General features: G+C 34.4%; 1 protein-coding gene across 3 annotated transcripts in view; it reads right to left on the bottom strand.

The window, feature by feature from the left end:
* Window positions 1-224: 224 nt before the first annotated feature.
* The window catches only part of LOC126717484 (ankyrin repeat-containing protein ITN1-like), a 77,220-nt gene continuing 55,772 nt past the window's right edge, over window positions 225-21,672 (bottom strand). For all 3 annotated transcript variants that reach the window (XM_050419229.1, XM_050419227.1, XM_050419226.1), the window contains 2 exons: window positions 16,580-17,205; window positions 225-1,327 (listed from right to left, as the gene is read on the bottom strand). In XM_050419229.1, coding sequence (XP_050275186.1) covers window positions 623-1,327; window positions 16,580-17,205 — 1,331 coding nt within the window. In that variant the 3' untranslated portion in view covers window positions 225-622. The remainder of the gene's footprint in view (window positions 1,328-16,579; window positions 17,206-21,672) is intronic.

Here is a 21,672-nt window from a genome sequence, read left to right as displayed (position 1 = left end):
AATATTTTTATACTTTTGGATTTAAAATTTAATTTATCGGAGATAATTTCTTTCGTTACATCTCCATCTAAAAAACTGAACTCTTGCTAATTAGATGGGGGCTAGTGGTTAATACATAGCATCTTCTATGGGATAAGTTTTCAAACAGATGGGACGATTCTTTTAATAGAGGAGAACTTCATATATAGATAAGATACGAGAGAGAGAGAGAGAGAGAGAGAGTATATATATACATATAGAAACTTCATGTAAAATTTAAAATAATCAGTTCGTTACACACCAAGAACAACCACTAACATAGACTATATCAAGTCTATCTTTATTTTCAAGTACAGACAAAGACTGGCCGAAACGCCAAATCGCATTGTATTCTCTTATTTCAACCCAGATAGAATTAAAAGATAGAAATATCACAAAACAATCTGCCAGAGGACTCTGTCTCTGTTATTAAGGAAAAACAACCACATCAGTTGAGAAAGGTTACTGGGAAGGAATCACAAGTGGTGAGATACTACAAGACCAAGACAGACTCAGCTGCTAAGACCAGAAGCTCTTCAATTTGATAATGAAATGATGACATTTGGACAAGAAATGCCTCATGTAGAGCATGTGGGGTTCAAAGTTAGAACAACGGGTCTGAAATCACAGAAGGAACATCTCTGGTGCCTTTGGTGTTGTCGACGTTCAGAATCTTTTTTTTTCTATAATAGATTTTAACGATTGCATAAAGGACGGTGAGAACATAGAAACCGTACAAGAAGTTTGGAATCGCTGATTTTTCAGGCAAGATTGCGTTTAGGCCTTCAATAAAAGCCTGGATCAAACACACAACGGATAAAGTAGTCAAACTCGCCATAACCAATAGCACTACTTGGTAACTGAAGGTTCGAGGTAGAATCGAATGACCAAATTGGACAACCACAGAGAAAAGTGAGAGACCAAAAGCCAGGAAGTCAAATATCAGAAATTTCTTGAAGTATGTATTTTTAAATAAAATTGCCTTGCCGTTGCCGTCGTATCCACCAGGCACTTGCATGGTTGCTGAGAAGGTGGCAGCTGCAATTAGTGTGGCTACCACAGAATTGACATTGAATACATCCTTTATTAACTCTTTTATAGGGTTTTTGGCGTTGCTATCATTCGACTGAGTTTTCTCTGCACTATCCACCGCACTAGTTCCTGCCTTGTCTGCAGAATCATTCCTCTCTCTTTCTTGAATAAATTTTCCATGTTCTTTTGTCTCGAGAATCTTCACTTTCTTAGTCTCAACCACTTTTTCCAAACTCAGAAGAACGTGATGAGTCTTCAGCACGAATAAGATTATATCCTGCAAATGTAAAATATTACTTACAAACAAAGTTTCACGGTACCAACTCTGATAAGATTTTATCCTGCAAATGTTATAGGAAAATATTACTTACAAAGTTTCACAGTACCAACACAGACACATGTATAACACGATAATGTGTACGGGAATACGCCATTCCTTGAAAACTAGATATGATATGTTCAGGATACAAAAATTAATTATGAGAGTTTGCACTAGCCAAACACTACCCCCAATTTTAGTTAGGACTTAATTATTTTAGGTTAAATACAATTAATGTGGAATTTACGTAATTAACCAATTAATTAATCAAAATACTCAATAGTTGCATGGATAAACATAATTGAATGATGCAAAATATGTGAAGTACAGTAAATAAAGATGATGCAAACCAAAGTAATTTCGTGTAACAAAGTTTTCAAATGCCTAAATTTTCCATCTTAAGACGCGTGGGATCCGTCAATCCAGCCTTATCAACTTTAGATATTTTCTGAAGAGATTCAAAGTTGAAAATCGAAATTTTAAATTATTCAAGAAAAAAAAAAAAAAAACATAGGACATTTAAATAAAGGGAAAGATTTAGGTACTGTTCTTTAGGTTCTCATTTTAAGATTTTGCCATATGGATTTTTTCTCATGGGATGAAAATGCAATTTTTAGTTAAGTAGCCACATGACTAAATCTTAAAAAGGGAACCTAAAAAACAGCACCTAAGATACTGTACCTAAATTTTGTCCATAAATAAATCTTAGTTCTATGACTTTTTTTTTTTTTGAGAAAAACTTAATTAGTTCAATGACTTAATTTTCCAAATAAAATAAAAAAGAAACTATATTTTTAGTTTTACTCTTTAAAAAAAAAAAAGCAAAAACAAAAAAACTATATGCACAAAATATGAATACACAATATGATAAACGATTATTATGAATAATGTTCATGAGTTTATTTCTCTTCTCTCTCCCTTCCCCCCTTGGCCCTTAAAATTTGGACCTGTTGATTTTTCAGTCACCCCAAATCTAATAATAGACCAAAAAGATTCTTAAAAAATAAGAAAATAAAAAATAATAGACCAAATTAAGGGTCAAGAGGCTTGTATTTTAATTAAGACCTAATGATATTTTCAATAAGGACATTTATGGTTCAAATTCACCCTCCATCTTAATTATCGAATTATAAAAAAATAATAAACCAAGCGAGAAGAGAGCCATCACTAATTATCTGCTGATTATTGAATTTACTAACTAGTTAATATGTTGCATATTACATGATTATATTGCACTCTTTTAACAATTGCCTTAGGAAAATTGTAAAATGCATTAAGATTTTGTAAACTATGAAAGAAATTATCTTATGAATTGGCTTAAAAAAAAAAAAAAAAAAAAAAAAAACTATGTTATGAGTTAGTGCTAGGTTTTAAGTATCTAAAGGACTAGATGCTATTGAGTGAAGAGAAGGAAATTTCGATTAAAACAATGGCTCAAGCTATTCCTAAATATACTATGAGTATTTTCAAACTTCTTAACACTCTATGTGATGAGATGACTAGAATGGTTCGAAAATTTTGGTGGGAACAGACAAATGATATAACTAAGATGGCATGGCTTGGTTAGGACAAAGTTTTTACATCAAAGGAAGAGGATGGCTTAGGTTTTCATGATCTTAAGGCTTTTAACCTCACACTCTTAGCTAAACAGGGCTGGAGGCTCCAGAAGAATACAACATCACTGGATCATGCATAGAGTTTTAAAAGCTCAATACTTTCTCAAAAGTGATTTCCTTGGAGCAAAGTTGGGACCTCAAAAATCTTATGCGTGGAGGAGTATGATAGCAGCTCAAAAACTGGTAAAACAAGGTTGTAGTTGGCAAGTGGGTGATGGAACTTTGATTGGAATTTGGAATGACAAATGGCTACATGGGCCGTCCTCCTTTAGCGTGATTTCTAGGCCTAACACCATTCTCCAAAATTCAAGGGTGAGCACACTCATTGAACCTTCTACCCACGAATGGCGAATAGAGTTTGTGAATCAAAACTTCCTCCCAGGTGATGCTCAATCCATCCTAGGCACACCTGTAAGTCTATATTTTTAGGTTGGCAACCATGAACAAATTATAATTTTTAGAACTTAGTTTTTTTCTAGTGGTTTAGTCTAGATATATTATGAAACAAGTCAAATGAAGTTTTGCACAAATGAAGACTCAAGAAATCAAGAAAAGATAAGTTCATAAAAAAGACTAACTTATCTCAACCAATTGAGATGCACATCTAGACCGATTGAGATGCACATCTCAACCAATCAAGATTCGTGCAGTTTTGAAATCTCACTTTCTTTCTTAACCATTGGATCTAGGGTTTTGATGGAACTTAAGAATATTTAAATAAAAAACCCTAGAGCATGTTTTTACACATTCAATAGGGCAGTGTTTGGTACATAGATTTGGAGATTTTCCATACCCTTTTGGAGCTACAACTGGAGACCTTGTGAAAACAACAAATCCAGTTATAAAGTAAAGTTGCTACATCAAATCAACCACAATTGATGATCTAAACCTTTGAGTGAAAATCTCAAAGTTATAAACTGGAGAGATTGTGTGCAATAGTTTCACAGTAGAAGAGTTCATGGAGCTACGTGTTGTCACGTGAATAAGTACTACATGAGACAGCAGTAGATTTAGAATTATGTCTATTGTATAAACTTCCATTCTATTAGTGAAATGTTGCCTTGAGGATTGTTTGGGTTAAATCCTCCCTAAGTGTTTTACTTTGAAAATACAATTTTAAAAGTTTTCATGGGTCATTATTCTTGGTGTTCATGTGATTTATGAATGTGTGATGTTTGTTTTCCCCATTAGTAAAAAAATCACCTTATCAAATTTACTTTCTGTTGCACTCTAGATTATTTGGTAATTTATTTGTGCCTCCATAATATTGCATGTAATTTGATCTAATTAATCAACTTGTATAATTAAATTAATTAACTGGGGTCAATCAATAACCCAACAATGAAGTCTTGAGTCTCTTGTACTTGGTTTTCAAACTCGAATCAGACCGGTTCAAGGAAAAGCCACAATTAATCAAAAGGCTGTGCATAATCCAGATGTCTCTGTGGTCGGAAGTCATTTTCACACCTTTCCCTAGAAGTATGGATCATCCATGAAAACCATGTGGAGTGGTGATGTGTTGCAAAAAAAAAAAAAAAAAAGAATTCATTGACCTTGAGAATCTACCAAAAAAGATCTTTGCTTTTGAATCTTGGTAACTTCCTGGATCATCGGCACTTGTACCAAATGATATTACTAGATTTTGTTAAATGTATTGAATATAAAATTTGGTTTGTGGTTGCTAGCCTCCAAGAATAAGAGAGGAAGAGAAATTGGGATTAATTATGCTTAATTATCATTTATGCTTTCGAATGAATAGTCAATTCTTGAATCCTTGATTTTTGAACTGGTTAGACGAAATTTTTTAATTATGTTTCCTTAGGAGCCTAAATTGGTTTTTTTTTTTTTTTTTTTTGGGTGCACAAAAGTGATCTTGTAGGAAATTAGGAATTCCACCCAATTTTTGCATAGCCCTAATGCCTTTGCGGTTTGAAACCACTCCCACGCCTCTTCTTCCATGTAACAAGAGGCAATGGATCAAGAGTGAAGATATCGTAATCCATAAAAAGTCACCGAAAACGTATCTCCACCTTTGCATTTTGCTATTTCTATAGATTTCTTATGAGTTGCGGCAAATCCGATAATCTCGAATTGTGGGTTCTGATACCAAACCAAATGATATGAACTAGGTTGTAAATAATAATTGCAAAGATAACTTAGTCTATATGAGATGACTAATTGCCTAAATGTGAGAGGGAAAAAGGAATCTAGGAGTAAATATTTTGCTTGCTTTGTTATTTCAAATTCTCATACATCAATACCAACTTATGAGATAACCTTGTAGTGTGCACGTGTGTGAGCAAAGTCTCACATTGAATAATAATGAGAAAAGAGAGTGATTAATATATCATAGTTGAGCACATACCCATTGGGCTTAGGCCTTCTAGGTTAAGTGTTGAAAACTCAATTAGTGTGAAAACACTAAAGCTTCTAATTTATCAAAATGCAGAACAAGAGTAAATGAGCACAATAAACCGGATCCCATAATTCAGCCTGATTGCATCCGCAACATAATGGCTTCTTTCAATGCTTCCCAAAGACACAAAAACTTGACTCTACACTCAGATTGGGTGATATAAATGTTTGGGCTAAGAACCTCTCAAGGATGTAGAGATGGAGAGGTAGGAGTAGAGGAAAACCAAGAGAAAATGTGTAGATGATTGTGGGTATAACAATCTCTAACTCTCAAATGTTTTTGTTAGGGTTCCCTTTCTGAAAATCGCTCCTTACATTTCTTGGGTAATGAGGGTATATATAGTGTGGGTAAAGAATTTGGTAAAGCATTTTTTCTTTTTGCCAAACAAAGAATTTCGCGGGTACCTCGTGAGATGGCCTTTCTCATGAAGTACTCGCAAATTTGACAGTCTGGCATGACTTTTCAGTTTCTAGTCATGTGCTTCACACGTGGCCTTTCACGAGTTACTTTTCTTGCGAGCTAGTCGCAAACTGCACTGATTCTTCTTTGACACTTGATTCTTCACCAATCTCTCACACTCATCCCTTACAAATAAACCCATATAAATATAGGGAAATGATTGAAAAAATTACAATCAAATTTGGCATGGAATTAAAGCCAATAAAGGCTAGTTGGAAATCACAACTCTACAAGCGTGTTTCTATAAGTTATGTTAACTATCAAGGAATCTCCCTAAGGCATTTATCTCCCTAAAAAGTGGTATCATAGCATAGGTTTGAGTGGAAGCGATGGCCGGAGAAAAAGGAAAGTTGCCAGGAATCGAGAAGTTTGATAATACAGACTTTGGGTGTTGGAGGATGCAAATAGAACTTTTAGATATTTGAATAGTTGAATACAATCATAAATCAATGTTAGGTTCTAAAGATTTAGGATAAATGTTTAGAGTCTCAATTTGTATGTGTTGGAAAACCAAGAAAAAAAACATGTCTAGGATAGGTATTAGATATTGCTCAAAGTTTTTCAAGTCAAGACTCAAGAATATTCAAGCTGCAGGAAAACAAATTGTGTTAAATCTGAAGGAGTTCATGGATTCGAAGCTTGTACATGGTTGTGTCAGTAAATTATTACTGGAGGTAGCAATAGATTTATGGTTAAATCTTATTGTAAAAACTTTAATTCTCTTACAGTGGATTTGTTTTACCTTGAGGATAGTTTGATCAAATCCTCCACAGGTTTTTACCTTGAGATGGTTTGTTTCATTAGTTTTCTGGGGTGATCATATCAGTGTGTTCTTTATTTTTCCGTTGTTGTGCATGATATGATCTCTCTTTATTTAACCTAGATCTCACAATTAACCTAAGTAATTACTTGACTAAACAAACAAACATTCAATTATCTTTGATGGAAATTGATTTTGATGATGAGATTCGGGCATTAATTGTCTTGGCTTTTTTACCAAACAATTGGGAGGCCATAAGAATGATAGTAAGCAATTCTACAAGAAAAAGAAAACTCAAATATTATAATGATATTTGATTTTATGTGAGGGGGTTCAGAAGAGAGATGCAAGTATAAACAATGTACAAGATTAAGCTTTTGTCATAGAGAACAAGAGCAAAGGTAGAATTGTAGAAGAGACCTAATGATCAATTTAATTTCAATGATAGGTCACAATCAAGAGATAGATCTTAGTTTAAGGAAACTAGATAATACTTTTATTTTGGGAAAAAGGACCACAAAAGAAGAAATTGTTGGCATTGGAATAAAGACCAAAGCAAACGTAAAGATGAAAAAAATGACAGTGAGAAAAATACTACAGTTATTGTGATTGCTGAGGACATTATGGTGCTCTCTATTGAAGAGCATGTTGTTAATAATAATATTGTGTGGGTTGTTGGTTTGGTAGCTTCCCACCATGTTATACCTACAAAATGGTTGTTCACCATGTGCAAAGCAGGGGACTTTGGTTCTTTGAAGATGGGTAATTCCATTCAAAAATTGTGGAAATTGGTGATGTGTGAATATCAAAACCAATGTTGGTAGCACCATGATGTTGAAGGATGTGCGACCTGTTCTAGATGTAAGGATGAATGTGTTTTCTACAATGCCTATAGATCAAGCAAGTTATTGTAACCACCTTAGCAACGAAAGATGGAAACTTACTAAAGGTTCATTAGTTGTTGCAAGAGGACATTCTTGTTGCAATATGTACAGGACTCATTTGAAAATCTGTAAGAAGAAGTTCAATAAGATTAAAGATTTTGAGAAGATTCCATAGTTGAGAGTTGGGATTAATGGTGTTGATACCAAGAGGGTGAAATTCTCATTGGCTAATAGTGCTTCACATGAGGAAGTAATAGGTGATGAAGAATATAAGGATGCTAAGGCTACATGGGATGATGATGAAGTGAAAGATCCTAGAGGTCTTGAGCAAGGGGAGCAATATCCTCCACTAGAGATTGTTGAACCTTATAAGAAAAGGACTACTAGAGAATGTCAAGTTGTTAGTGTCAAGAATATTTGGGCATCTGATTAGGGGGAGCCAAGGGATTGGATTAGGAATATCCGAGATGAGATTAATTCTTTGAGAACGAAAGGTATTGATTTTGATGAGGTTGTCAGAGTGTTGGTGAAGATATTAAAGAAGGTCGAGCCTTGTGTTGGCTTGACTTACATGGATTTGAATTGAAGAGCTAGATTGAAGATCTCCTCCAATTGGTGGACTGGAGGTGGAGATTGTTGGGGTGCACCATGTGCACAAAAGTCCAGCCCATACGAAAGCTTAATTAATGAGCGTGTTGTCCAATCTCCTTGTGAAGAGGTAATTGATTATATCTTTATGCCCTAGGAAGCTAACATGATCAAGGCGAATCCACCAAGTTTTTCTCACAACAATGATAAGCCGTTTTGGCCTAAAAACTTGGATGGTGAATACTTAGTGAGATTGGGCTACAAGTTACCAATGGAAGCTGTGGAGAATGAGAACCTGAGTTCCTGTAACAATGGTTTGATGAAAATGATATGGAACGGTGTTTGGAAGTTAAGTGTCCCTAACAGAGTTAAAATTTTACTTTGGAGAGATGTATTAGATTCCCTTCCATCTCATGCAAACCTAGTTAGAAGGAAGGTCATCTTGGACCCCCTTTTCCAATGCTGTGGCTCGAATCAGGAAACTACTCTTCATGCTCTACAGTCTTGCCTTGCCCTGGCTAAGGTTTGGTCCCAAAATTTCAAATGGTTGGTTAACGCTACTAAGAATTGCAATAGTTTCTTGGGTGTGATATAGTTCTCTATTTAGGAAAGCTCTCTCACTGATCTTTTTTCTATAATCACATCGAGTAGGTGAACTAGCAATCCCTCTTGACAAAATCAGCCCTTTGGCCTTTGATAATTTGCAGAAACTCCATAGATCTTGTCCATGCCCAACAAAAAGCCCATCTTTACCCTATCTCACCAAATGGCATCCCCTTGAAAAGATTGGGTCAAGATTAACTTTGATGCAACGGTTTTTAAAGATGGTAATTATGCTAGTCTGTGAGTTATAATCTAGTTATGGCTACTTTTACACAATTAATCCCATTGCCTACTTCAGTAGAGATTGTGGAAGTGTTAACAGCACGTACAACTATTTGTTTTGCAAAAGAGTTGGGCTTTGAAAATGTGATCTGTGAAGGAGACTCAGAAATATTTATCAATGCTATAAATAATGAAGACTTATCCTCATCTAGTTTGGCCATATCATCAGTGGTATCAAGTCTATGTCTTCTTCCTTTATGAATTCTCATTTTTTTCATATTCGTGGACAAGATAATAATGTCACCTATTCAAAACACCTCATTTTGTATCCCTTATGACTCGAGCCACTGTTCCCCAGTGATAACATTACTTTGAGGCCCAAGGTTGATTTATGGCCCAATCTCATAAAATCTTGGCTTAAGAAGTCATTTTTGGAAAATAAAACTTATTTTGGAAAAGAAAAGCTGCAGGAAACCCTAAGTGTGTGTACACAGACATACGGATGCATACCATGTGTACACATACTTACATAATGTGCATGTATACCCCACGTATGGGCACGCATTTAGGGTTCTAAAAACTATGAAAGAAAAGTGTTAAGTTCTAAAAGTTTAGAATAACTGGCAAATTTTAAGGACAAACTTGTCTAAATATAGATTCCTTAGTCTATAGGTTTGAATAGACAATGCTCAAGGTTCTCCAAGTCAAGTTTCAAGAACATTCAAGCTGTAGAAAGAAGAATTCAATTTTTGAAGAGTCTGATCAATCAAACTTAAGCCTCGATTGATAGATTTTCATTATGCAGAATTCTAATCCAGCCTAAACACTGCTTAAACGTTTAGGGTTTCAAGTGAAACACTTCTAGTATAAAAGGAAAACCCTAACTATTTTTTAGTGTTTTAGAAAGAATTTAGAGGTGCTCTTGTGAGATCTAACAGGTATTGTGCCTTCCTCTTTCAAAATCACTACCAGAAATCATTCTCATACCATTAAAACTGGTAGATTTGAAGTTGCTACAACAAGATCATATATAGCTGATGATTTAAATAGTCAAGGGTGGTCTTGGAGTCACAAGTTGGAGAGTTTGTGTTGCTAAATCTTTGAATGGGATCTCAAAGTCACAAATGTGGATATTTGTGTTCAACATATTCAAGATAGAAGAGTCCATGAATTTGGAGCTGCATGTGGTCGTGTTAGTAAGTTCTACATGAGGTAGCTTTAGATTTAGGGTTTAAATCTATTGTAAACTTCCATTCTATCATAGTGGATTTGTTTACCTTGAGAATAGCCAGGTTAAATCGTTCCCAGGTTTTTTACCTTGAAACAGTTGGTTTCATTGGTTTGCTTGGGTCATCATATCGTTGTGTTGTTTACTTTTCCACACTAGGTAATATGATTGCATGAGTCTAACCTAGATTTGAATAATTAACCTAAGTAACTACTTGGCTAATTTATTAGGTTAAACTGATTTGATTTTCAAGGGGTTTAAACAAACAAACAAGTGGTATCAGAGTGGGCTCTAATTGGATTAACGTCCTGAGTGAGATCCTTGATCCCTGCTGTAATGGATAATTTTAAGTGTCTTTCAGCTTATATTTGTGAAAATTTGAATAAAGAAGATGCTATTGTTTCTGTTGATCTTATTGATGTTTGTGAAACTCTCCATAGGGAATTAACTAAATCTATGAAAATTGATAAGAAATTCAAGGAATAGTTAAAATTGGCTAATCTTGAAAAAGAGGAATTGATTGTGAAATTAGATGAATCTAATAAAAAGAATGAATTTTTGAGAAATCAATTTTCCTCTCAAGATGAAAAGGTGAAAAGTATGGAATAAAAGTTAGCTAAGTCTGAAGCTAAACTTGAAAATTTGACTAATATCAAACTTCTTGTTGATAACAGATCTGTATCTATTTCTCTTAAGCCTAAAGCTGATAATATTTATATTCCTTCTTTCAAGAGGAATCATAAAGAAAAGGCTTATTTTAATAGGTTAGACAAAGGTAAAAGTTCTGATATAGATGCTGAAATTTCTAAACCTATGTCTAAACATCTTGTTAGAGTACATAAGAAATATGTTTTTGTGCCTACCTATCACCTTTGTGGTGTTGTTGGTCACATTAGACCAAATTGTTCTTTGTTGAGAAAAAAACCAAAATATGAGACTAGATCTACTGTTAGGAAAACTGATGTTCCTAAATTTTTTTTTGTTTTTCACTTTTGTGGTGTGTCTGGTCACATTCGTCCTAACTGTCATAAATTGAAAATTAAGCATTCTGTGTTTCAATTTAGGATATGTGATGATATATCTCCTACTACAAGTCTTGATAAATTGTTTCATATGCTTTTGAAAAATTTAAGCTTGTTGGCTTGTGAAAGGAAATTGCAGGATTTCAGTCTCTCTCAAAAGAATTATGTAATCCCTCAAATACACTTTGCTTCTCATGGTTCTTCACCTACAAAGCCAAAGACTCGTGTTGTATGGGTGAGAAAAAATTCGCTTAGGTGAGTGTCGTTTACTTGTCCTTGATTTAATTCTTTTAATTATTTGTGAACATGTTTTCCTTCTATTTTTGGTTGTATTGTTTTTAGTTTTTTTTTTATTATTTAAAAAAAATCCAAAAAAATTGATAAATTTCAAAAAGAAAAAAAAAATTATTTTGGGTCTTTTTTTTTTTTTTTCTTGAGGATTACATGAATTATAATATCGCTTTTTTAATTTAGAACATACTTGACATTGTGGAGAAATGTAGAAAGTATGTGTTGCATAACTGAATGCATAAGTTATTTATGATTTTGTATGAGTATGTACTAGTTTGTACATATACTCATGGGTTAATTAAGAAATTGATATTTCTTGTTTGTGTACTCTCTATAGCTTAGTTGAGCACTATCATGCATTGTTTTGCATTTTATTCATTTAGCATAATGTGTGTTTTTTGTTTTTTGTCATAAAATTTTGAAAATCCAAAAAGATTTTTTTTTTTTTGGTATTACACATCACTTAATGTGTAATTAAGGTTGGCCAATGAAATTTGCATTTCATAACTGTGTACCATGTTTAGCTTTGATGAGCTAGTTTCTCCACTTTGCTAGTTTGTGCTACATAGTGCTTAGTAGTATGAGTTGTTTATAGTCTATAAACAAACAATCTTGATTCTGATGTCACATATTTTGATCGTAAGGACTAGAAATTCCTAGGAGAAAGGCATAAATAATTATCTCACCACTAATACTCGCCAATCATGAACACCTGTGTGCAAATTATAAAAGCCACGCTCAGTAAGGTGTAGCACTTGCACAACAAGATTAAATGAGGTGTTATTTTTCAAAAGAAAAAGAAAAGAAAAGAAAATGATATTGCCTCAAAAAGAAAAAGAAAAGCAAAAAAAAAAAAAAAATTCAATTTACATGATTGCAAGTGTGTTTTCTAGGAGATGTGAGAGTTATATAATGTAACTCTTTTGGTGATAGTCACTTTCAAACCAATGTGATTGATGATGTAGAAATTTGTTTAATTACTATCTACATATCACATTTTTTGTACTTTGTACACTTACTAGTTGCACACACTACATGCAAATCATTGCTAAATTCTGTACATATGATTGTGTGTTGACTAATCTGGTCATCTTTAATTGTATATGATTTGATGAGTAAATGTAAATTTTGTTTTGGTTGGAAATTGAAGAAAAATGTGTTTTGGAAGTTTAAAACTTTTGTTTTAACTTCTTGATTGATTTTGATACCTGCATTTAAGAGGTATCATGTTTTTAAAACTTTTTTGGATTATGTTCATATACATCGAGTCTTAAAAACTGCTTTTTTCAAAGTTGTTTTTCTACATAAAATTTTCAAATTTATAAAATTTAAAATTTACATTGTTTAAACGATCGAAGATGTTCTCGACCAATCGAAATTTTTTAGTTTTAAAGCAAAACTCTCTGCTTAATTCGATTAATGTCCGATCAAAACTAGAAAATTTTCAGTTTTTAGTTTCTTGACCGATCAGTCTTTTCATTTATCATTTGTGATAGGATTCACCTGCATTACATTGTTTTTATCTATCTTGCATTTTTGCAGTCATATCTCTCATTGTTTTCACATACAACACGCATACACTTTGCTAAATTGGCTACTCAACTTGATTTAAAAATTGATCGATTAATTTTTGAGTTTTGTACATTTTAATATATGCTATTTTTCTTGATGTGTGAACTGCTAAAAATTCGAAATATTTTTTTTAATAGATATGATGGACAATAAATGTGCAAATATATTCTCTACTCTTGAAGTTGATTTGAGTTCTTGACACATGAAAACATAGTGCATGCTAAATTTTTATATCATTGAGATATATATTGTATATTCTTAACTGATTGTGCCTGGAATGTTTGCATGCATCTGTTTATGGGTCATATAGTGTCAAGTTTGCATATATTGAAAGAGAGAATATTTGTATTCATGTGTATCCTCAACTTATTTTTTTAGTTTGGTTTGTATCTTTTTAGTTTTCCCCCCTACCTAAAATTTCCCCAAAAATGTTTTTCCCAAAATTTGTTTTGTTTTTCCTATTTTTATTGGGGGAGAAAACTGTTTTTAAAACCTATGTTGTTCTTGGGGGAGGAGGGGGGGGGGGGGGGGGGGTTGTTGCTCTTCATAGGGAGAGTTGCTTCTATCTTCCATAGAGCTGAATTCTTTTGTGTTCCCCTAAATTTTTTTTTTCTGTCTACCTTCTGATTGGATTATCTTTGTCAATACATGACAAAAGGGGGGAGAAATGAAATTTGGTAAAAGGTTTTTAATTGTATTTTTTTAGGGGGAGATGAATATGTTTTTGAAAAGGGAAGAAAATAAAAGTTTTTGATATATCTAACTTAGGGGCAGAGTTAGATTGCATATTTGTTATTTGTTGTTTATTTGCCTTTATTTCCACACGTGTTAATGTGCTCTTGTGAGTGTTTTAGGAAAGACAAGTATATTCTGATAAAGACCTTTTGCCTTTTCTAGCAACTTTTAGGCCTAAAGTCATGGATTGAGATTTGTGATGTATTTGGGCATTTTATTGTAATAGAGCTGTTCTTGTATTTGAGCATTTCATTGTGTATGTAAGTTTTATCACGGATTGCCAAAGGGGTAGATTGTTAGGTTCTAAAAGTTTAGAACAATTGGTAAATCGTGAATACAAACTTGTCTACATATAGATTCCTAAGTCTATAGGTTTGATTAGACAATGCTCGAAGTTCTTTAAGTCAAGTTTCAAGAACATTCCAGTTGCAGAAAGAAGAATTCAATTTTTGAAGAGTTCAACTGATCAAACTTAAGCCTTGACGAATCGAAAATCGCAGATTTTCATTATGCAGAATCCAGCCCAAACTTTGCTTAAACGTTTAGGGTTTCAAGTGAAACACTTCTAGTATAAAAAGGAAAACCCTAACTACATGTTAGTATTCTAGAAAGACTTTGGAGGTGCTCTTGTGAGATCTAAAAGGTATTGTACCTTTCTTTTTAAAAGTCACTACCAGAAATCATTCTCATACCATTAGAACTAGTAGATTTGAAGTTGTTCAACAATATCATACATAGCTGATGATTTAAATCTTCAAGGGTGGTTTGGAGTCACAAACTGGAGAGCTTGTGTTGCTAAATCTTTGAGTTGGATCTTAAAGTCACAAACGTAGGTGTTTGTGTTTAACAGATTCAAGATAGAAGAGTCCGTAAATTCGAAGATGCACATGGTCGTGTTCATAAGTTCTACATGAGGTAGCTTTAGATTTAGGGTTTAAATCTATTGTAAACCTCCATTCTATTATGGTGGATTTGTTTACCTTGAGGATAGCTAGGTTAAATCCTCCCTAGGTTTTTTACCTTGAAACGGTTGGTTTCATTGGTTTTCATGGATCATCATATCGTTGTGTTATTTACTTTTCCGCACAAGGTAATATGATTGCATGAGTTTAACCTAGATTTGAATAATTAATTTAATTAACTACTTGGCTAATTCATTAAGTTAAACTGGTCTAATTTTTAAGGGGTCTAAACAAACAAACAGAAAGCTTTTTTGGGCATAAATTTGTGTAAATTGAATCCCACATTGTTTAGGAGCCACCCCACACCATTTTTTTACCACTACCAAAAGCCATAAAAGGCACTTTTTCAGGAGATGACAAAATATAGAAGATTCACTAGAAAATTGTGAATAAAAGAGGGAGTTTTTCATACAAAACATCCACAAGTGAAGTTTTACTTAATTGGTTGGGACCTATTTTGGTCTTGGCCTTTGAGTTCTAAAGCTTATTAACATTTTGGTTTTGTTGTTAATTATATTGACTGAGGGCAATGGTCAAATCAAGCTTTAGAGAGTTCTTGTGTTAAGGTAAAGGTTCAAACTTTAGCTCTTCACTTTCTTCTTTTTTGTTGTTTATTTATATGTTTTATTGCTTTGATATGTTTGTGTTAGCTTAGGTTTATGTTGTGTTCATATTAGAAGCATGATAGGTTGCTAGATATCTTGTTTTTCTTTGTTTTCCACACTAGTTGGTGGGTTTGAGTTTCTAGGTGTGTATGCATGCACATGCTTCATGCATGCATGTGCATGCTTGAAGTGTGTGGACACATACAACTGGGATGCGCACACACACTCGTACCCAAAAACCCAGATTCTGTTTCTTTGCTATTTTATTTGTTTTCTTTCATGTGTTTAGGCTTTGTTTAATCTGTTTTTCATATGTTTAAGTCCTGGGTCAGTTTTTTCACATGTTTTTTCTTGAATTTTGTTTAGGAGTGATTAGGATTTTTGTTGGTTAAATGTCATGAACATGCATATGAATATGAACATGCATTGATGCATAAGTGCTGTGATGCAGTGAGGTAAGTCTTACATAAATCGCATGAACATGCACTTGAGTGTTTGAGCATGAGTTGTTTAATATGCTTGGTTTAATCCCACGAGTTTTGGTTTAACGTGTGTGTTTAGCTTATATCTTGTTGATTTTGCTACCTTGTGATGTTACTACCTTTGGTGATATGTGTTTAATGCCATGATAGATGATTGCTAGGTTTGGGGATGATATGGCATGTTGATTTCTTTAGATGCATGTTAGAGTGTGTGTGAGTTTAGAATAACATGTTAGAAAACTTTTCAATGAGATTAGGATTTGAAATACAATGAATGGAGACCAAGCCATAGGTCGAGTGGGATTGGGTGCCTAACACTTTCTCATCCCCATACCTAAACTCTAGACACGTGCTTTAGTAAAGATTAGTCATTCCATAAGGTTGCTATATATATGGTTCCTAAATTTGATCTAAGTGGTGACTCTATTTACACTCTCTGCCATGGTTCACCCTAGGCCAAGACATACTTCCCATAATTGGAAAACCTCCACTCATCACGGGCGCTTGTGCCCACACTCATAAACTTGCTAGAGGAGTTAATGTTTCTACTCTTTTTCTTGTCTTGACGGAGTCCGTTCTACTAGTTTTTCTAACGTTTACTTTTCTAATTTAAATTTGGAATAAATAACCTTCCCACCTTGGGTGTTTTCTCAAACAAAAAAAAAACCCTTCCCCATTAAAAAAAAAAAAAAAAAAAAAAAAAAAAAAAAAAAAATATGTCAGCAGTTTTCTAGTGCTACTAGTTTTTAGATTTAAGAGGCATACCTTCCCTTCTTGCTCATCTGATAGAATAATGTCAGCAGCACTCATCCCTTTGTTGTTCATAGCCATCCGGTCGATTCGCGGGTGAAATGCCAGCATCATTAATATTCCATAATGCCCATTAATGGCAGCTAGATGCAAAGGCGTGTTTCCGTCTTTATCTTGCACATTTATGAGATGCATGTTTCTGTCTCTATCTACGGGATTCTTGTTTCCATTTTTATCTTGCTTGATTTCATCTTGTAAGAAAATTTTCACTGCTTTTCTCTTTCCACTTAACACAGCAAGATGAAGAGCTGTCCTTTTTCTTCTGTCCACCTTGTTAAGATTATTTGGATATATTTCTTTGCCTTTCTTTTTTTCATAGTCAAAGAGTATTTTTAGTACCTGAACACTTCCTTCCTTAGCTGAAATGTGAAGAGCAAGCATGCCTTCTTTGTCTTCTTTGGAAACAAGGGAATCCAATTTGTCATTTATGCCATTATTGGGAGAAGGGGAATTTTTTAAGAATAGTTTGACAAGTTCTTTATCGTTGAAGAGTGCAGCATAATGAAGAGGAGTCCAGCCAAAGTCATTATCCGCTTCCCAAATTGCATCTGGAAATTGTTTTGAAATTTTTTCCACAAATTCTGCAGAGAGAGAGAGAGAGAGAGAGAGAGAGAGAGTCACATTGTTAAGGGTTAACTAAAGTTAGCATGCATGTGTTGATGAATAGCTCAAAATACTTTTAGGTTTATATATGATGTAGCTCAAAATACTTTTAGGTTTATATACTAGCAACGTGGATGCCAATTTCTAGTCTGTTACAAGGTAATGAGTGGAGATGGAAACCAGGAAGGTGAAAAGATATGTTTCAACAAGACTGGCTTGAAATAATTTCCAGGCCTAAGGTGATAACTTTGATAGCATACACCTCAGCTCCAGCTCAGTAAAATAAAACCTTAGTTCAAGCTCAGCCACAGATCATCAAATCTCAAAACAATCCAAACACGAGCAGTTAGTCATCAGTTTTATGGTTGTTCGTAGTGTGGTTAGTTGCATGCAAATGGCTATATCAGCAAGCAGAAGTTGTTTACCAAGACAGTGGTCCTCAAGCTTGAATAATTGCCTTTAAATACGATGTATGAAATATGAATGTAATCAATTTAATTTATGTAATGAATTATATTCTTGATGGCAATGAATTATGTTGCATGGTTTTTAGTTAATTTTGTTGCTGATGCAAAAGCCTTGAAGGCAAATTTTATTGGTTAAGAGGTTGCATGGATTAAAATAGAGTAGCAAATAAGGCCGCTCACTTGTTGGCCCAATGGTCTTCAGAAAATCCTGTCTCAGGTGTCTTTGACTTTGGGCATGGCGCCCTTCTTCTTTTGTAAATGTAATCGTCGAGGATGTTTAGCCAGTTAGTTAGGCTTGCTTATCTTTTTGTTTCTTTTTTCTTTTTTTTTTGTTGGTTTCTAATAATATTTTCTCTTCCATAAATATATATATTCTTCTTCTTCATCTCAAATGATTTTGCAAGATTACTATTATGCCAATTCTCTATAGCTTCAATGCGATTCTGAATTTCCTCAAACTTTATATGAGATATTTTCATGTACATTAGTAAGATTTTCACTTATTTTTTATTCACATTTTGTTACTTGGAAGAAAAATTAATAATGAAATCACCCGATAATCTTAAACATCACCGAAAAAGATGAATATATTTAAAATCAAATTAATTATAGATTATAATTCATACTATGAAGGATGTTTTTTTTTTTTTTCATAACAATTGTATACAAAGCATAATCTAACAAAACAATGAAATAAACTTATTTATCGTAAACGTGATCCTTGCAAATAACTTGACAGCTTGGGATAAGTAACTACGATTAATGGGGTCATAAGGGTGACTCAACATGTTTATTTTGTAGAAATAATCTGGAAAGTAGGAGCCATCTTTCTTTGGTGTACAGTTACAAGGAGAATTAGGAGGGAAATTATGGGGTCTTTATAATTGAAAGGGTATAGGCTTTAGTACATCACTCTATAAGTTGGCCTAAGGGGCTGCCATCAGTGCCATGTATATTAGCTCCCCAACTTTCACTTGCACGAGTCGAGAAAGGGAAGTGGAAAATGAAGTTGTATTTGGGAAAAATGAAAATTTTGGCTTCATAGAGACGCTCTGCTCAATCAAACTAGCAAGTAGCAACCATGAAAGGGTAAGCATGTTAAGAGCATTTACATCAGTTTGTCTAAAATTTTCTGCCTATTTTACACTAAGGACTTACTTTTTCCATTTTACACAAGTAATTTGCAAAAACACCTATATCAGATCATCTATTATATGCTATGTTTTCTTTAAATAATCATTTTTTATTATTATTTTATTATTTAACTTACCCACCTACCCACTACCTACTATATATACCACATGGTCTCTCTAACTATATCCACCACACACTATATCCATCAAATCATCTTTGTCTCTATTTTTCTCATTTTTTAGAGCAATATTCTCTCTTCTCCACAGCCCAACCATCTCCTATCTAACTCTAAAACTCTGTCTCTCACAATCCTCCATAGCCAAAGCTCGCCTTAAGCTCTGTCCAAGGCCAGGAGCCCCAAAGCCTTCACCACCACCAGTAGTAGCAAAGATTAACAATAGCACTGCCACAAATAGTGGTCCAAATCTTCAGTCTCTCTCAGGGCAGTGGCAAACACTCCACCCAAGCTTCCATAGTAGCGGCGGCGACAACAGCTTTTGCGTGGTTTTGGTTTGATTTTCTATTGATTTTGGGTTCGATTTTCTGTTGATTTTTGGTTTAATTTTCCATTGATTTTTTGGTTGGATTATTATGTGTTGTAATGGTGGTGGTGGTGGTGGTGGGGGTGGTGCTAGGTTGTGGTGGTGGGTGGATGTTTGATCGGTTGTGCTTTTTAGATGGAGAGAGAGAGAGAGAGAGAGAGAGAGAGAAATGAAGAAGAAGAAGAAGAAGAAGAGAGGGCTTTAACCGATGAGAGAGAAACTAAAATAAAATATTGATTTGCAAAGCTACAGTAACTATACATTTATATTTACACGGTTACTGTAGCAAATGTGTAAATATACACACTTGTACACCCACTGATATGGTCTGTTTTGGGACAAAAATATGTAAATTTGAGCACTTTTTCTATTATAGACACACTAATGCAATTGCTCTAAGAAGGCTTTATTTGGCCAGGTGATAAGGAGGCTTTACTCTACCTACCATAATAAGCATGAAAGGGTAAGCCTATTAGGGAGGCTTCATTCAGCTAGGTATTAGGATGGCTTAACTTAATCTACCTGGCAAGCATGAAATAGTGAGTTTGTTCGGGAGGTTTTGCTCGACCTACTTGATAAGCATGAAAGGGAGTGCTTGATAGGGAGGCTCCATTCTACTAGTTGTTAGGGAGGTTTTCGTCAAACTACCTGGTAAACATGAAAGGGAGGGCCTATTAAGGGAAGCTCTGCTGGACCTACATGGAAAGCATGAAAAAGTGAGCCTATTAGCAAGGCTCCTTTCGATTAGGGGTTAGGCCAGGTTTGCTTAACCTACTTGGAAAGCATGAAAGTGTGAACTTGTTAGGGAGGTCGCTCGACGAGGTGCCATGGAGGCTCAGCTTAACTTACTTAACAAGTATGAAAGGGTGAACTTATTAGGGAGACTCCATTTAGCCAAATGTTAGGGGAGGCATTGCTTAAACAACCTGGTGAGCCTATTAGGGAGGTTTCATTCGGCTAGGTTCTAGGGATGCTCTACTTGGTATAAATGTACAACAGTAGTTGTGTGGAATGCACTAGATGTAGTAAGAGCTTTTTGGTTTGTACAATTGAAAGTGTGAATTAGCAATTATCAAATTTGCTCTCAATTTTACAGGGTTGGGAGGAAAAATTACTTTCTCGGGCAGGCAGGAAAGTTTTAATCAAAGTAGTAGTCCAAGTCATTCCCACCTATACGCCATGAACTATTTTAAATTACCTCTAGGGTTGTGTTATGAAATTGAGAGCATGATTAGAAAGTTTTAGTAGGGGCAAAGAGGTGACTGCAAGAAAATACATTGGGTTAAATGGGAGGTATTATGCATACTAAAGGCTGAAGGTGGCATGGGATTTAAAGATTTGGCACTGTTCAACGGTGCTCATTTAGCCAAGCAAACTTGGAGACTTCTACATGATAAAGATTCATTTTTTTACCATGTGTTCAAGGCTAAGTTTTTCTAATGGGAATATATTCAAAATTCCCTAAAACTATGAAATGTAAAAATGGAGAAAATATACGCCAAAGAAAAATAATCACACACAAGATAGTATTTACGTGGTTTAGCAATTTGCCTACATCTACGGAGTTGCAGGGATTTCACTATTCTCAGGGAAAAATACAGAATGCGACAGTACAGTTTTCTCTCTCTCAAAATGACATAAAAAAAACCCTAAATCTCCAAAACAATAGTTTTTATATCCTGCGCACAGGATTCACAATGGACTACAAAAACGGGCCAAAGTCTCAGAAAATCTCTCATTAAAAACCGTAACAACATTATTTCGGATTAGGTCATAATCCAGATCAAACACAACTAGGCTCCACAAAGCCCAACACTTTCCACATTGCTCGATCATGGAAGTCCCAGATCCATCACAAGATTCGTATGCTTAGAAAAGTATATTGAAAGGTAGAGACGTATCGAGGAGAGGTCTTAGATGGAGAGTAGGTACAGGTGATGCTATTAGTTTATGGTTTGACCCGTGGTTACCTTCAACTACACAATCAAAAATTCAATCTCCTGTGATTCAAGAATTTGCAGTTGCACAAGTTAGTTTCCTCAATCCGATAACCAAACTCTAGGATGTAAATATATCTCTTAAATAAATTATTTCAACCTCATGAGGTGCTATCGATCCAATCCATTCCATTATTGTGTCAAAGACCAATAGAAGATAGACTTGTATGGCCTTTTACTTAGTCTGGTGTATTCACCGTCAAATCAGGCTAAAAATTTTTTTAACTCAAGAGAATGAAGCTTTGTATCTCAAAGTACAGGATGATGGTCAAGATGTTTGGAAGAAGGTGTGGGGTTTGGCTGTC

This window comes from Quercus robur, chromosome 3, assembly GCF_932294415.1.
Source record: "Quercus robur chromosome 3, dhQueRobu3.1, whole genome shotgun sequence".
Taxonomy (NCBI): Eukaryota; Viridiplantae; Streptophyta; class Magnoliopsida; order Fagales; family Fagaceae; genus Quercus; species Quercus robur.
Note: the sequence above shows the minus strand (reverse complement) of the source record. Positions and strands in the feature narration are given on the sequence as shown.